Raw genomic sequence first — 18533 nt, 5'->3', positions numbered from 1 at the left:
CAAATGATAAAAATCAAACAAGGCGGTACTATTTTAATTTTGAAGGTGTTAACACATCTACCCCTTCGGCAGCCAGTAAATTATAACTTGCAAGGTCGTTTCGAAACACATTTTACTCGGTATTCGCAAAACATGTTTACCGCGGTGCGGTATAGACGAAAAAAAAAAGGAGTAATTTCTATAATGTAATATGTACGTTAAATAAATAAATCTTCAAAGCGCCAGTGGCGGCGCCCTACAGGCCACGCCGGTCGATGGCACTTGGCGACGTTTGGGACGCCGTCTCGGCCTCGGCCATCGTCGTCATCGTCGTCGCCGTCGAAGCACAGCGATCGGCCAGCATCACGTGCTTCCACTGGCAGTCGCTTCTCTGAGGATGTGCTGGAGGCCGACCAGCGCTGCCACCACGAACGAGACGACTGCAGACATTTGCGCGAACCACAGGGCAGGACTGCGAAGAACGGGACTGTCGTGAATGCCATGGGAAATAACGACGGCTTTCTGTCACACTGCAGGTCGTCGCCATACAACTCGCAGACAACAATTCCGCACGAAGTACACACACGTACGCACCGCGGTATCTACATTGGTGCTCAGTGCCTCAAGGCCTATAATTACCGAGATACCTAAATATTATGAGAGATTCGCACCCAACATTTCGTCACATGTAAGTGAGCCCGTGTAATTGGCTGGATCATGTATACACGTTCTCTTTACTAGGTCGGGCACTATTTTACCCGCAGCAGTAGACTGGTGGCACGAGGTTACGAGTTCGATCTCAGCCGCGGCGGCTGCATTGCGATGGGAGACGAAGTATAGGCTCGTGTTCCGTGCTTTGGGTGCATGTTATGAAACCCCAGGTGGTCAAAATTGTTCCGGAGTCCCCTCCACTACGGCGTGCCTCACAATTAGTTCGTTTATTTGGGTGCGTAATATCCTAGACTTTATTGGAAATTTGAAAGTAAGAGCCGGGCGTCTTTTAAGTGGTTGTTATGCTGTTATGTTGTTGTTGTGGTGCATCTTAGGTGTTTGCGCTGTAAGTTTAGGTTCAGAATTATGTACCAACTAGGCCCAAATAAAGCTTTACGGAAACAATCATCCGTCTGCCCAGTGTCTTTCGTCCCTTGTGCAATGTTTCGAAAATGAAATTGAAGAAAGTCCCCAATACCTTGACTACATGGAAACTAGAGAACGTGATTGGCCGCCTTCTTTGTGTTTTTTTTTTTGTACAAATTTGTCAGTTTTCTGACAGCTGCCAAGTGCGGTCGCTGTATTCTTAGATTGTCACCCACTGGAGCATCATTAGATACTTTGAATAGACGTCATCGCGGAGGCCATCTTTGGGTATTAGCAGGTCGAGAAGCGGCGTAAGCAAGAACATGACAGCATGAAAGCACGCCAGGCGCGTCTTGCGTCGAACACCAAAGCGATAACAGTGATAAATCGGTGAAAGACAGTCGCCGTCAAAAAGCAAAACCAAGGTAAGTATACCTGGTAGCGAACCTTCCATAGAAGCCCATACGTTCAAAACATGGCGGTTCATCGGCGGTTCGCGGATGGAGGGATGGATGGATGAGGCTGAACCCTTTAATCGGGCGGTGGCATACGCCACCTAGCCATGACTATTAACATATTTTGTACTTGTGGTGGGTGGAATTTCACCCCTGCCTTGATTTTATCCACCAATCAGATAACCTCTGTTTGGTATTTCTACCCGATTAAAGTCTATTTTGCCTTCACTGTCCCTAAACCCCAATGCTTTGAAAAAATCAGCCCCGTTGCCTTGCACTGTAGGGTTAAGCCCTTTACAGAAAAGTATGAGGTGTTCAGCCGTTTCCTCTTCTCCACACGCACAGCACAACGTGTCTATATCTTGGTACTTGACTCGGTACATCTTAGTCCGCAATACTCCCGTCCTGGCTTCAAACAACAAAGAGCTTCCCCTAGAATTATCGTAGATATTTTCTTTGGCAATTTCTTGCTTGAAAGTTCGGTATGTTCCCAGTGCTGATTTCGTCTGCATCCCCGTTTTCCACAGACCCCACTCTGTTTCCTTAACCTTTTTCTTAACCGCTGTTTCCTGGTTTGCACCCCTCCTGCAGTCCAAATATTTGATTGACAGTTTTCTGGTCAGCTTCCTCCATTTTGTATCAACATTCCTCATGTACAAATAACTGAAAACTCTCCTTGCCCACCGCTTTTATGCCATTTCTATCAATCGCTCCTCAAATTCTATCTTGCTGCTGCTTCCCTGCCCTCGAATGACGGCCATCCCATGTCACCCTGTACTAGAGCACTGCACGGGCCCGGCTTACCACGGGCCGGGCCGGGCCGGGTAGAGGAGTTTTTTCACGGGCTCGGGCCGGGCTCAGGCACGGCGTGTGCTTTTTGACCCAGGCCCGGGCCGGGCTCGGGTTTTTTTTGACGCGGGCCCGGGCCGGGCTCGGGCTTTCTGCGAGTTATTCTCGGGCTTCTCAACTCTGAAAACTTTATTTTTCGATCTCGGGCCGGGTTCGGGCCGGTTAGAGTCGGGCTCGGGCCGGGCTCGGGCTTAAGGTAAAGGGGTGGCGGGCCGGGCAGGGCGGGTACCGTAGATTATTTCCGGGCCGGGCCCGGGTCTTGCCATAAAAGTTTTGATCGGGCTCGGGCGGGCCGCCCAATGTAAAAAACGGGCCTGGGCCGGGCCCGGGCCGCAAAAATCGGCCCGTGCAGTGCTCTACCCTGTACCCCCTGATTTGGTGTATTTCCGTGTGCTCCCAGAGCCAGTCTACCTACCCCTCGCTGCTTAACTTCCAACCTTGCTCGAACCTCTGATCTCATGCACAGGACCGCATTGCCGAAAGTCAAACTAGGGACCATCACCCCTTTCCAAATCCCTCTCACCACTTCGTACCTATTGTAATTCCACAGTGCCCTATTTTTCATCACAGCTGCATTTCTGCTACCTTTAGCCGTCACATATTTTTCATGTTCCGTTAGGTACTCAGCCCCATTCTTTATCCACACTCCAAGATATTTGTACTTGTCCACCACCTCCAGCGTAACCTCCTGTATCCTATGCTCGCAGCCCTGATTAGCATTAAAAGTCATGACCGCCGATTTTCTTTACTAAACTTCAAACCTAAGCTATCTCCCTCTTTACCACAGATGTACATTAATCTCTGCAAGTCTTCCTTGCTGTTAGCCATAAGTACAATGTCATCCGCGTACATCAGTCCTGGTAATGACTGTTAATCCATTCTCCTTGCTTGAAATAGGAAAGGTTGAAGCCAAGTCCGCTCCTCTCTAATTTTTTCTCCAATCCTTGTAAATACAGCATGAACAACAGAGGTGACAGAGGGCACCCCTGCCTAAGCCCCTGCTGTATCTCTATAGGCCCAGATACCTTGTTTTCCCATTTTATAAGCACCTTGTTACTTTTATAGATATCTTTTAAAAGATTTCTTACTCCATCTTCCACATCTAGAGTGCCCAGTATGTCCCACAAATCCTTTTGAATTACACTGTCATAGGCTCCCTTGATATCCAGAAAATGCAAGCCATAGGGGCCTGTGTTCCTTTTGTGCTATTTCAATACACTGTGTCAATGAGAACAGATTATCTTCTAACATTTCTTTGTTTCCGTAACCCATTTTGTAGTTCCCCCAGCACCTCCTCGCTCTCCACCCGTGCCTGCAGTCTGTCTTTATAATCTGCATCACCACCCTGTAAACCACTGACGTCACTGTTATGAGACGGTAGTTGTTTATGTCGGCTTTGTCCCCCTTTCCCTTATATATCATGCTCATCCGTCTCAGTCTCACTCATCGGAGGCTTTACCGTCCCATTATCATTTGCTCACTGCCTCTCTTAATGCTTTCTTAGATTTGGGCCCAATGTCTTTATCAACATAATTGGGATGCCATCAGGACCTGTCGACGTGATGATAAGTGGTTCTTGAGGGAAAGGGAAAGGTTGGCGCTATCTTCTGCAGCCCTTGAGGGTGTCGACGTGCTACTAGGAACCCTCTTCTCTGCCCTTTCCCACTCGCTTTGTGCCAGTGGAGCCACTGCACTGACTAGTGTATCCTTACCCGATTGAGCACATGCTATGTTTCGTTCTATAAATTTTTCTGTCATCATTGTTCTTATATGTTCCATGCCTTCATCTCCCTCTAGTCGAACACCTTGAGCTGTAACTATAAACCTCTGCTCTAGGCTAGTCTTATTACTCAAGGAGTTGAGATGTTTCCAAAATTTCTTCGCTGCTTTTCTATCTTTTTTGTTTACTTCTGACAACCATTTGCTCCCCTTTCTTCTGATCTTCTCAATGATCAAATGGATGCTTCCCTTCTATAGTTTAAAAAGTTATTCCATTTTCTGCCTACATCAGCTTCTGGTTCACCCCTCTGCTTTGAATATCTGTGTTCCCTGGGTGCTTCCTGACGCTTCTCTATGGCCTTCCTAACCTCCTCATCCCACCAGCTCTTGGGTTTACGTCTTCTGTTCCCTTTTGTCCTGACTCGTACCTTAGTAAGCTCTAGCTCAAATAGCCCTGTTTAAATTTGCATATGTCCATTCTGTTTTGTATCCTCTGAAATTACTTCCACAATTTGCTGGGTTGCTATTTCAAGCTGCTTTTCAGAGTAAGATATCCCACCTGGTTGTTCATCTTCCCTCCTACCTACTTTCATTTCCCTTCTAAACCTTAATACGTTTGTGATCACTACCTAGACTTCTGGAGCCATATTCATCTATGCTCATTACATTTAGCCTATCGTGCATCCTATGTGGCATTAGTGCATAGTCTATCGTCGACTGCAGGCTCCCTACCTCCCTGTTATGTGCCCTTCACACTTCTCAGTACTGTTGCATACAACTAAGTTCATGCATTCACACATATCCAGCATCATGTTGCCTGTTGAGTCTGTGTACCCCGTCCATGTCTTCTATGTGTGCGTTCATATCTCCTAGTATAATAATCTCGCACCCTTCTCCTAGCTCATTAATGTCACTTGATATGCATTCCAGCATTTTTTTGTTTTCCTCTTTGGCATTTGCTCCTGTCCACAGGTATACAAACCAAGGAGTGTCTGCTCTCCTGCAACTTTCCCTTTTAGCCATAAATGCTCCTTGCATTCCTGTTTGACCCTTTGCCAATTCATACTTTTATGATGAATGCACCAATTCCACCCCCTTTTCTGCTGCCCTCTGTTCTATTGCAATATTCCCATGCATAGTCAGGATTACAGGGAGGTTGCTCCATGTCCCTAAGATGTGTCTCCACAAACCCGTACACCATCAGGTTTTCCTGCCTTAGTTGCTTGTCTATCTCCTCCCACTTCAGCCTATTTTCCTGCACCTTGCCATGTTAATGTACCCTATGTCAGAATGACCTTGCCCCTGGGGCTTACGTCTATTTCTTCTCCTACCGATTCTACGTTTCTTGAATCTTGGGGGCCTCTCTGGGTCCGTCTTCGTCTACGCTGGTGGTCTTAGGGCTCTGGGTCCCCCCAAAAAAGCCGTAGCTTGGCGCCCTATCCTACTACCTACCCTCCCGCCCGTGGGCACCACTGTAGTGGAATGCCATCCTGTGCAAAAGGGTGGGAGCCAGATTCGTACACTTCCCGGTTTACCTCCATTTAGCCGTACCCAAGTGGTCGGCTCAGACCCCTAATGACCCGGTTGCAACACTCCAATTGCTAGTAGGTACAAGCGTTTGAACCGCTGGCGCCACGCTGCGCCGCTCGCGCGTACCGCGTTTCTAGGTGGTTTCTTTCACCGAGGGCGCTCGAACGCAATCATATGGTTCGCATGAATGCAACCCTTGGAAGCGTGGCTGTATGGCTAGTGGCTACGTCGCTCGCTTTGGGATCATGCGTACGCTGGTTCGAATCCCGCCCGGGCTAGAATTTTTTTCTTTAATATCGCGCTTTTTTTTCTCTGTTTGCCAGCGTGGTCGCTTGGACCCCGGTGCCACGGCGGCAGCCGTGGTGCCGGGCACCGACGCGAAGCGGCGGTCGTTGGGGTGTAGCGGAGCGCAGCGTAAGCAACACCCCAAATAAAAAAATACTGCTCCATTCAGGTAGACTGCTCCCTCCCTGATAGTGAGATTATATTTGGATCATCAAAACAGTGATGCGTTTATAATACCACCGACCCCAACAGCAGGCTAGTCACCACCAGCCCAGCGTTTTTCTCCGTCAACTCCTCCGTTCCAACGGCGGCGACTAGAAACATGGTACGCGCGAGCGGCGCAGCGTGGCGCCAGCGGTCAAACTGCTGTACCTACTAGCAATTGGAAATACGCGACCCGGTTAGCCTCAAGCACACTCCGTTCCCTCCCGCTAGCCTGGCCCCGGACCTTTGGGATTGTGCATATGGTCACATGCACATCGCAGAGGTTTCTCTGAGTTTACGCAACCAACCTCTAAACTGTCTGTTTAGGTTCTGGCTCCCTCCCTTCAGCACATCGTTGAGACCAGCATGGATAACGACCAGATGTTTATGCTCGAGGTTGTCCGATACCACCTTCTGAGCTTTTGCCATTGCGTCAACCATGCACTTCCCTGACTGGGCCTCCACCCTCACCCGCCCGTCTCCCTTCACTGTTGTTAGGACGCCCTCCTCAACCCTAGCTACGTTGGAGTCCCCCACCACTAGGGACCCTTCGCTCTACACGTTTGCCTCCCGCCTGCGATTGTCGTCCTCCAGTTCGCGCTAGCTGGTTCTCCACCCGCCGTGCGCCACTGACACCTGACGATGTGCTCCCTGCCGTTCGTCCCTTCCCACCCGAAGCCTGTCGCACTACTTCGCTGTAGAGTTGTGGAACCGCGGTGTTGCCGCCGGCTCTCGCTTGCTGTTCAACGGCCCCTAGGCGTCCCTCCCTGCTCTCATGGCTGCCTCTGCCTGAGTCTCCACGCTGTCCCCGCCGCCCGCCTGAGGTGATTCGGGATTACGCGCCGCCTGTGCCATTAGCGCCTCCACCCGCTCTTCCAGCACGGCCCGCTTTTCCCGTTCTTCTTGTAGCTCGCCAGCTATTCGCTTTACCAGGACGGCCTCGGCACCCTCCCTGTGAAGCAACTCGCCGATCCGAGTTTCGAGCTGAATTCGCCGCTCTCGCTCCACCTTCAGCTCCCCTTTGAGCTCTTCCACACTGGCTGCCCATTCCTCTTCCATCCGCCGCACAGCCCCCTTAAATCCTTCACACGACCTGCACGCGAAGCTAGCCTCCTCAGCGTCGGCTAAACTGGCGAAGTGCGTCTCGTCCAAAAAACACCAACGTTTGAACTCCTCGCACTGCACCAGCTCGTCATCACCCCTGTCCTTCCTAGCCTGCCGCACCATTGTCCACCCGACCACCTAACGAGAAAGCCCACCAAAATACCTGAACAAAGCCCCACGCGGTAAGCCGTACGGCAACCTCGCTATCCGGCTACCTCCGCTAGCTTCCCTAACGCGGTTTAAAACTGCCGCTTTACACTGCTTTCACCATGCAACACGTGCGCCACAACCCGCTTCCGAAAAAAAAGAACTATCGCTACCTACTAACGTCCTACCAAACAAACCAAGAAACTAAAAAAGCCTGAAAAACAATATATATAGATAGCTCGGCTACCCTAACACTTCTATCAACCAAATAAATATAAACAAAATTGAACGTATTCATTGGTATGTGGCTCCTGCTGCACTGAGCTCCACTCGGCCACGACCGCCCTGTGCGGCTTCACTCGCGGTTCATGGGGTTCATGCGGTTCATGGGGCTTAGCGCCATCTCTGTGAGGAGAGAACAGTTCCGGCGGAAGAAAAAATAATTTGACGTCATATCCGTTAAAATCAGAAGTGACGTCATTTTGTTCTCAAAGGTGCGAAATTTGTTTTCTAGGCCTGCCATTGTAGCTGTATATTCAAATGGCCCCGCCATTCGACTTGATGGGCGTTTCGAGTTTCCAGCGCGGAAAGCGATGCAAGAAAAGATCAGCCGTACGGGTGTCGAAATCGCATCGTCGAAAAGCATCAGAAGATACTTTCCTTGGAGGCCGTCGAACGCTTTGAGCGTAGAGTCCTTTCGTCGCACGCCAAGCCGTCGGCCAGCGCTGTCCCACGAAACTGCTTGCGACATCAATGTTATAGAACCTTGCATTAAACCTTACAGCAATTCCGGGCCTCCCAATAAGTTCCCGGGCGCCAGTCCAACTCGGACAAACTCCGACAGGCAGATAAGCATGGCTTCGATTTATTACTCCGAGAAAGGCATGTGTAATCCTGGCACCACGCACACAAATTTTAAGGAGGGAGTCATCAAACCGGACATTCCCACTTGGGGCAAATACGCATTCCCACTTTGGGCGAATACCAAATCCAGGCACTCATTGTCATGCTGCATCCATACAGTATGGCAAATCCATGGTTGCCACGCTGGCTGAGCAACCATTCTATTGCACCTGCCATTAACACGCGTGCCAGATTTGAGATAGTTTTCATGTCATGTAACGGAGGGAGCTCTCACCACTCTTGTACCTGAACATGGCGGCAACAATGACGTCAGTACACCGCATTATCAGGCGCACACTGTTTTGCCAAGGTCGATCCACATAGGTCTCGAAGCTTCGGGCGAAAAGCGGTTCAGAACGAATTGTCACCGACATCAGCAAGGGTGGTTATGGGAGCAGCGATTGAAGCGCGACTGTGTTTGGAGGGAACAAACATTGAGAAAGAAAAAAAGCGTTTTAAATTAAAGCGAGGCACAATTAAATTCATTCAACGAAAATAAAATGTCTAATAAATTTTATATACGCATGGCGAGAAAAGAACAACTCTATTTTACATGATCATTATCAATAAATACCTTTTTTCGGCGCCCACCGTAAGAGCGCCTACCGATAGCGGCGGGCGTTGACCCCGCTATCACTTGCAATGCAATGTAACTCTTGAAGCGGGCAGAAAGGCGCGCTCGTAAAGTTCACTGTTACAATACGCCCCCAGCCTCGTGTTGCTTTGATTGTCGACGTTTGTCTGAATTTGGTGACGCGAACAGTTTCATTGTTTCTTAACCTGTTCAGTCAAAAGTAGTGAGTTGCGACCGCCAGATAATTGTTTACTTTAGTTCTTTTCGTGGGACAGCGCTGGCCGACGGGCTTGGCGTCCGACGATAGGACTCTACGCTCAAAGCGTTCGTCGGCCTCCAAGGAAAGTATCTTCTGTGCAGCGATGCGATTTCGACACCCGTACGGCTGATCTTTTCCTGCATCGCTTTCCGCGCTGAAAACTCGAAACGCCCATCAAGTCGAATGGCGGGGCATTTGAATATGCAGCTACAATGGCAGGCCTCCGAAAACAAATTTCTCACCTTTGACAACAAAATGATGCGACTTCTGTTTTTAACGGATATGACGTCAAATTATTTTTTTCTTCCGCCGGAACTGTTCCCTCCTCACGCAGATGGCGCTAAGCCCCATGAACCGCCGATGAACCGCCATGTTTTGCACGTATGGGCTTCTATGGAAGCTTCGCTACCAGGCATATTTACCTTGGCCAGACCCCCTTCCCCCCTCCTGGAGAAAGACTTGGATCCGCGCCTGCGTGTAGCACTGCACAGAAGACGACGTGACTGACCAAATGACTTCGCCTTGTGACAGACTTCGGCAAAACTTGTCTGCCAGCTCATGGTTCGCTGCGCGCTCTGTTCTTGTTGCTTTACTTTTCGCTGTGTGCTCCTGCGCTCCGCTAACAAATTGCGCCTAAACTTCCGCATTAGTACGTCAGTGTGACGTCATGAATATCAACTCTAACATTTCGGCCGTTTTGAACCCAGCAGATTATGTTACCAAACTTCTTACACTATGAACATTTTACAGCGTTTGGGCTTGTTTCTATATAATGCACAGATCTAGCTTGCCTGTATTGCCTGTTTGTACGCCCACTACTTTCCTGCCAGAACGGTATGACACTGATATCCGTCAAACTCCGTGACATCACGGGAAGCGTCGCCAACGAGGTGTCGCCATCGTCTTTCATATGTTACGTAATTTCCTGGCTTAATCAAGCCTCAGTAAAACTTTCTGCTGGGCGAGTTGGTTCATACTTGCAAAGGAAATGGTTATGCGCAAAAACAAAAAAACACGGACACAGATGTAGACGGGGACGAGCGCAAACTTTCAACTGACTTTATTTTTTCCTGCGTTGTCAATATATGCTCTGAATGACGTAGGTACAGTAGCGGTGATCACATGACACACTTACAACGTGCCGCGCAAGAACATCATCTCAGTTTCTTTTAAAGAAATTGAAGTATCACTTATACAGCCATCTCCTTTTGACGAAATATGAAAGGCTTCCAACAGTTCACGGGCACAGGGGCGTAGCCAGAAATTTTTTCGGGGGGGGGGGGATTCGCCGGCCCGACCGGGGGGGGGGGGAAGCTTCTGCTTTCCTCTAAGTCACGTGATCGATAATCAATATCGGTAGTTTAAGCAGACTCTATACATGTATATCAAAGACATGGGACCACCCCCCCCCCCCTCGCATGTGCGTGTGCTTGTGAAGAAATTAAGTAAAAGTAAAGTAAGCTCAGTAAATACAGTATGTACGACAGGTACAGTGGGCGTTTGGAGCAACGGCCTCTCATCGCGCCACTCAATGGACCAGTCTTCGAAAACGCATTATTGAAACGACCCGTGCGATCGGAGAAGACATCATTAATTGTTAATTTCCGTTAAGCGTAGATGGAGATGTCCTCATCGGGCTATACCTACTCCCATAGAAATAGCTTGTTCGCTGCGTCTTTGCGCTAGAAAACTTAAATACGCGCAAAAACACGTAAGGCATTTTTTTTTCCGAAGCTTTCGTCGCCCTGCTCCCTCATATGAGAGGGTTGCATTTCCTGCGGCAAGTGCATGGGCCGCTGTGTCTTCCGCTGTGTGCGAGCGTGCAGCCGTCATTTGCCTTTACGTCAACAGATTCAGAATTGTACAGAACATTTCACCGCACAGCATAGATATGGCATGTGTACGCATTTTAAGGTGCAACTCATTTCTGCTTCACTTACGCCGGTGCAAACAGGAAGCGGCCTTGTACCTCACAGTATCTCGACTGATTGGTGTACTAGTGATGCAGGAATGAACTCCGGTCTTGTTCAGTGCATAGTGCACATAATCAATTTCTCAGGACGCGTGAACTCCGACGAGAACCGTCAGCGCCTGCAACAAGAGTTTACTTACGTTGTACTGCGCACAGCAGTAATTCATGCTTGTCGGCTGTCTGTTTCGTGCATTCTGTTGCGAGTCGGTGGAATTTCACTGCTGTCATCAACCCCTTCGTGTGTACATTACTGGTTTGGGATTCCACAACAAAACAGCAACTACCAGCCTTCCGTAATTGCTGGTTTGGGATTCAACAACAAAACAGCAACTACCAGCCTTCCGTAATTGCTGGTTTGGGATTCAACAACACAACAGTAATTACCAGCCTTCCGTGGGGGCGCAATCGCAAACAAGAGACGTTTCTCGCGCAGACTAGATCCTGCGCGAGCGCGGCCTAACCGGCACCTGAAGGGAAGCGGCGGAAATGTATACCGGAGATTTCAACCACCTGGGGTCTTTAACGTGCACCTAAATCTAAGTAAACGGGCCTCGAGCGTTTTCGCCATCATCTAAAATGCGGCTGCCGCATTTGTTGCTTCATTTGTTGCGCATTTGTTGCTTCAGAATGTGGCCGCCACATTCTCGCCCAAAACTTCACAGAATGTTAAAGCCTTGACAAACACCGTGACAGTTTTTTTCCATATGCAGACATGATTCGCTGTAAATTACCAACCCAAACGGAAGTGCCCAGGAATGAAATTGTGATAGTAGCACCGGTTTCATGAATTATGTCAGCGCGAAGCGACGGGAACAAAAGGTGGGTAAGTGGGGGGAGGGGGGGGTGCGGAAAAAATTTCGGGGGGGGGTTTGAACCCCCCCAACCCCCCCCCCCCCCCTGGCTACGCCCCTGCACGGGCAGTAGTATCACGGCTTTTGCCCAAAATTTTGATGCCTCGGAAATTTGGTACACACATGCAATGCCGGACGTGCGCAGGCAAATGCGCATTCTCATTATTTGGAATCGACAGCTCATGTTCCCTTGCACGAACGTTGACACACCGCCCAGTTTGCCCTACGTACGTCGTTCCACATGATAGCGGAATTTCGTACACAACGCCAACCGCGCATTTTACGTAGGGCGGCTCGTGCTTTTTGCCGCATCCTCCAGGATTCTTCTTGTTAATCGCACAAATCCTCGGGCAGAGCCCAGCGAGCTTACGCGGGGCTGAAAAAAACAATTGGCACAGCGTGCCTACTCGCAACCTTCTTCAAATTATGAGAGATGCGATGTATGTAGGGCAACACTTCAGGACGGCTCCAGCACTGCAGCCCAGTTTTTGCACCAGCGCGGGCTGCTTTCGACTCTCGCAGAAGAACCTCTGCAACTGCCGTAACTACCGTGCAAGGGTAACCGGCATCCAACACACGCCGAACCTGGACATTAAAACTATACTGCATAGCATGTGGGCACGATTTCCTGAGCGCGGAACCCAGACAAAGTTTCACAATTCCCCGCTTGACGAGCTTAGACTGCGCAGAATCCTATGGCAATAATGCCTTTTGCGCTCGGGGATTATAAGACCAACAAACATGATCATTTAAAAACCGAAGCGGTAGATCTAAAAACTGCAGCGAATCATTAGAAGGGATTTCATGTGTGAAGGCCAGTCCCTTCCCATACTGCTGAAAGGCGTCAAGAATAGCATCAACAGACTTGTCTAAGGTAAAAACAGGTGGTTTCTTTAAAGTATTAAAAAGTCGTCAACATACCTAAAAAATTGTCGCAGTTTCACCTGAAAGGCGAAACATCAATTGCGATAGCAAATTTGTAGACAGCTATACGGAGTAATGATAGTAGCTTTATCAGCTGTATAAATTTGGACATGCAGCAGCACCGGCAACACGCAGAACTGTTGTCGACGCCGTCGGCGTTTGCCCGCGTTCGCTCAAAATGCGTGCGGCGTTGATGACTGTTCTTCTTTCTGGGGTTTTACGTGCCCAAAACCAGTTCTGATTATGAGGCACGCCGTAGTGGAGGGCTCCGGAATAATTTCGACCACCTGGGGTTCTTTAACGTGCACTACAACGCAAGCACCACGGGCGTTTTTGCATTTCGCCTCCATCGAAATGCGGCCGCCGCGGCCGGGATTCGATCCCGCGATCTCGAGCTCAGCAGCGCAACGCCTTAGCTGACTGAGCTACCCCGGCGGGTGTTGATGACTGTTGCCGGAGCCTCTGATATAAATAGGCACCTGGTGCCGCAGCTACATGTCGCCTCCCTTCCCTCTCCCTCCCCCCTACGGCCTTTCGTGCGTCAGAAGAAGGCGCGTTTGCTCTACATATATGGTGATTGTAAAGGAGGAAAGAGACGCCTACTTCTGCAGCCCTTAAGGGAGCACGGCACAGAACGCGCGTTTGTTCTCTGCCGTTCGTTCACTCCCCGTGAAAGCGCGCGTCCCTCGCGCCCTTTCACTCGCACATACGGCGTTCGGCGGCGCGCGGCGACTATTTCATCTCCATTGACGTCATACGGAACCTCACGGCGACGGCGACGGCGACAGCGACGGCGACGCCGACGGCAGAAATCTGCTTTGGAGTGTCCATATAATTGCTATCGCAATAAAACTTTGATAACGTTACTTTTCTCTAAGATTCTTGAGAAACAACGATCCACGTTAGCTAAAGAAATGTTGCACAAGACACGTGCTACGCAAGACCCAATGCAAATTCCTTGACGCTGCAAATAAAAACTATTCTCAAAGGCCACAAAAGTTGACCAAAGATAAAATTCAAGTCAACTGATAAAATTATCTACCGACAAGCCAGCAGAATTTTGATGCCCCGCTGGCATCAATGCAGTCTCGAACAGCCACATATAAATGCCCTTGATGAATAGAATAGAATAAATCCTCAACATCAACAGAGAACATGAAATAAAAAAGTTCCCCCCTGCAAATTCGCACAACATCATCCGAACTTTTGGTATCGAAGGGATCATTCACTGAATGTACATTTAGTTTCTTAAGCAAGAATTGGCTAACCAAGTGCTGCCAAGATCCCTCCTGACTTATGATTGTGCGAAATGGTACTTCTGGCTTGTGCGTTTTTGCCGTAAAGAAAACACTGAGTGAATTGCCCTTAGAAGATCTAATATCCCTGGCCAATTTGAGAAGCTGAAGGTTTTGACACAAATTAGCTGCCTTTGTCTTTACACGGACGGCACTGCTTTTAACTGGAATGAAATTCTTAGAAATGGCCTTCCTAGTCTTCTCAGCAAAGAAGCATCCTTTAACACCACAAACACCCCCTCCTTATCGGCTTGGAGCAGACGGAGGTCATTGTCCTAAAATGCTTCACAATGAGATCTGTCGGTTCCCGGTACTGGCGATGGTTGTTCTTTCGTACAGTTCTGGATAACGCATCAGCCCCCTCAAGGAGGCACCGGGTAGATTGATCCTGAGGCGCTCTATTAGCTATACGCCTGTTAAACGCCAACAACTCATGAGGCGGAACAACGGGTTCAAGGCTATACTTCGGCCCTTTCTTGAGCAGGCATTCAACGTTATGCGGGATTTTCACATCCTCTCCTAGAAGCAAAACCTGAGACACACCCTTTTCTTGTCCTCTTTCTTGTTCAGCTGGCACAGTACGATGCTCAGCAGCTCAGGTAGGCTGTCCACCAAATTTCGACCATACGAGCAGTAGAGGTCCTTAAGGACCGTAACTTCCCTTCTGCCTTCCAGGGAGGGTCACTAACGTAGCACAGAACGCGTAGGTAATCCTGAAGAAGCCGAATCTGCCTCCAAAGTACAGCACGTAGTAAGCGACACACACGTTTTGCATGTCCCGGAGAGGGCCAAGCAAAACCAAACAGTCCCAGAACTTCTGCAGGTACAAGTCCTTTCCGTAAACAGATAGCGAGATATCTTGCTCGGCAAGTTGCCGTGACAATGTGGCTCACCAGAAAGTTGAAGGTTGACAACGATTTTCCTTTGCAAAGCATTTTCCTTTGCATGTAATAAAGCCTCCCCCCCCCCCCCCCCTAGCAGTAAGAGTGAGCAATTTTGAATTCCGGAAACGTAATTTTCTGACGCATCTTAGCATCCCTCTTTATGGCCCCTCTTTCAAACCTATTTACGAGCGGGGTGTGTATTATTACCGCGATACGTGGTAGTTGCGCTCACCAATGCTGGCGCTTCCTCCGCGCCTTCTGAGGATCGAGAAAGGGCGCCTGGAGCGTCGGGAAGGCCACGGAAACGTCCGAGTCGCAGAACACCGCCTGCGCCTGTGGTCCTACGTCTTCACTGTCGGCTCGAGTCGTCCGTGGCAGCACGCTGCACGGAAGGCGACGACGATGGACAGTGAGGCCCAGACCACGTCGCACCAGAAGGATAGAGCACCAGGCGTGTCCTGGAGCTGGCATAGCCTCGTCCTCTCTTCGGCACCAGAAAGTGATGCGATCAGCGCCAGGAAACTGGACCGTGACGTTTTCTGTGAGATATACAAACGCTGGAATTGATCTGGTAGGTTGCTTACTCATAGATACTATTCATAAACGTTGGTTTTCCTAATCGTCCCCGTGCTGCAGTAGAGTGATGTAAAACATGAGCAACACGTGCATTGGCTCACGCGTTTGTCCATGGCATATTGCGCAGCTAAAGACAGCGTCATATACCTTTCAACTTTCACTAAGCAGTTGCGGCCCGCCGAGTATAGGCTTAGTGGATTTGGTGTTACGTCCACAACCCACATTATACTCAGGCATCAACTAAACGAAAACCGCCTCTGCTCCATATGCCAGGACTGCCTCAATACAAAGCATCAGCTATAGCTACGGGCTTGCTCCGCATGTTTGCCTCGCTCTGCGGGATATGCTTGCTGCCCTCGTAACTGAACCCCGTTCCTGGATTGAATGGATCACTCACTGAAAGCTTGCAATAAACATGGTGGAGCCTTCTGGTTACATTTCACGAGAAGAACTCGGAACTCCACCGCTATGTAGACTCTGAACCTGGCGCAAAAAAAAGGAATATCGCAGTTTCACCGGAAAAGAAAACTGCGATAGAAAATTAGTACACAGCTATACGAACTAAGAATAGTACTGTTATCGGCAAATTATAAAGCACGGTGTCATGCTTCCACGGTAAACGTGAACACGTCTCGCTCCATGACCGCGGAAACTCGCTGTCAAAACGCTGGAGTGAGGAGGCACGGCAGCAGCAGTGAGCGAATGTTGTTTCCAAGAACAATGACGTGCCGGCAGAAATTCCGAAGCAATAAAGAGCCGGCCGAAATTCGTTTCAGAAATTCTCCCGGTTGCCGGGAGAATACACTGTCATCAAGATACGGTGGCCGCGCGGCCGCCGCAACGTCAGCAGTAGCCGCCGGAGTAGACTGAGCCACGTTTATTAAGAGACTTGGCCACCTCGCAATCTTTCCAATTCCTTACACATTTCGAAGAAACTCTACCAAAGACTTCGGAATAGAAATTCTCGCACCTGAACACACGCCACTTATAAAGCAATCAAGGCGACTATCATTGTCGGGCAAACAACCCTAAATATCGCAGGTGTCCATAGAGTGCAAGGTTCCAACGATATGGGTTTTACAGCCTGGGAGTTCCTGCGCAGTCCTTCTAAAATATGTCGGATCGCTTGCTGATATTATGATTTACATGCTCTTTGGGCTAAGGTTAACTTCTCTGGCCTGCCACTCTGCGCTTTCCCCAAAGCTCGCGAAGTAGCTGATAATACGCAGAAGAAATGGTACATAGCACCTAACCCTATTCTTTTTAATCTCCTCTGTACGTTTACTTTTCTCATCGCATATGAGAACTGAACAAAACCTAGGGCAATCGTAGCGTTACGTTAGCATCGGAAAACTGGATCGCCTGAAAGTCCGAGAGATACCGCGACTCCGCGAATGCAGCTCAATATAGATCTGTCGATTCTTCGCAAGCTACGCTTACTTCATGAGCAGTGTGAGAAACTATGCTGGTCGCGGCCATTCGCGTCTGCCGAAGGAAAGGTCGCGAACAGGAGACAAGAAGACGTCGTCTTACCGTGGCGGAGTCGGTCGTTCCAAATGCGGGCCTGGCACGAGGAGAGCGCGAGGTGCACGAGATTTGCAACGCTCGTGTCACTTCTTCTTTGCCAGAAGGGGGGGAGGGGGGGATTATCCGCATCCGTCCACCATCACACTTGCGTTGCTTTAGGACCATAAATCTCGCGCTTCAATCGATGAAAAAGCCTCTCGTTAGTTTTGGCAATCCCAAAAGAGGGATGGGATGCGTAGACCATGCAAATTGTACTACTGCTGGAGGATACAAAAACAGCTAGCTAACAATTTAGGATGATCCCGCGCACCCATGTCGTCTTTTCTCTCTCTCTCTCTCTCTCTCTCTCTCTCTATATATATATATATATATATATATATATACGTCAGCGCCTTTAAGTCGCAGCAGTTACTCCTTGTCGTATGGCAAAAAAAATTGCTATCGTGAAATTTGTAACAAACTGAGGCAGAAACAGTCAGTCAGCATTAACGCAGAGCTCCTGTACCTGAGCACAAGAGTGCAGAACCCAACACATCTTCTTGGAGGAGCCGCTCCCTCCACGGTCAGCAGAGATGACGTGACCCGGTGGGCTACACGCACAACCTCACAGCAATAAATAAATAAAGAGAGAGAGAGAGAAAATAGAAAAAAAGAACAGGTGGTACGCAGAACAACCGAAGAACAACTTTTAAAAGGAGTTGATAATGTGAATCTGATGATGGTAATAATACTGATGATCTCAGAGATTGGCCGACAAACGGGCAGTAAAACAAGTCATAGGCGGGGGGATGTGAGGGATTGTCGAAATAGTGATAATAATAATGATCAAGCTTACCGAGAGCGCGCCAAGCCGTTACCGGAAACGGCAGCAAGAAAAAATGAGAGAAAGAAGAAGTGGGTTTGGACGTCACATATATTTATAGGCTATAGGGAGAGGCCACAGCGTCTTACGCAGCCGTTTACACATGCCGGAACGTGCACCGCGTTTGCCGACGCCATCACATGACTGCTGAGAGAGTATAACCCCCGTATTCATAAACGCTCCTCGACTTGAACTTGACTTGCCACCTCCTTCAACGCGTTTCGAACGCGCTGCCCAAGGTCGTGGCTAGTCAAGTTCAAGTCGAGGAGCGTTTATGAATACGGGGGTAAGGTGGAGAGGCCACAGCGTCTTACACCAGCTTCTTACACGGGCCGTAACGCGCTAGCACAAACGCGTTAGAAACGCGCAGTCTTTCGTTAATGTTGGGTATTTATTGTCATCGTGGTGCGTGTGTCGATGTGAGCTTCGTGGCGTAGTGGCTAGCGCCGCGCGTTCGGAAGCGAGGGGTCCCTGGTTTGATTCCGCGTTACGGACACAACTTACGGAATTTTTTTTCCATAAATGTAGACGTGGCTACCTACTACGACGACGACGAC

At 49.3% G+C, this 18533-nt stretch overlaps 1 protein-coding gene across 1 annotated transcript; it reads right to left on the bottom strand.

The window, feature by feature from the left end:
- Positions 1-213: 213 nt before the first annotated feature.
- Positions 214-15549, bottom strand: LOC125941855 (uncharacterized). The gene is made up of 2 exons (XM_049659717.1): positions 15244-15549; positions 214-451 (listed from the first exon to the last, which is right to left on the bottom strand). Exons 1-2 carry the CDS (start codon positions 15480-15482, stop codon positions 343-345), a joined length of 348 nt encoding a protein of 115 aa, XP_049515674.1. The 5' UTR covers positions 15483-15549; the 3' UTR covers positions 214-342.
- Between the last annotated feature and the right edge of the window lie 2984 nt (positions 15550-18533).

This window comes from Dermacentor silvarum, unplaced genomic scaffold (assembly GCF_013339745.2).
Source record: "Dermacentor silvarum isolate Dsil-2018 unplaced genomic scaffold, BIME_Dsil_1.4 Seq479, whole genome shotgun sequence".
Classification (NCBI taxonomy): domain Eukaryota; kingdom Metazoa; phylum Arthropoda; class Arachnida; order Ixodida; family Ixodidae; genus Dermacentor; species Dermacentor silvarum.
This window is presented reverse-complemented; position numbering and strand designations above follow the sequence as displayed.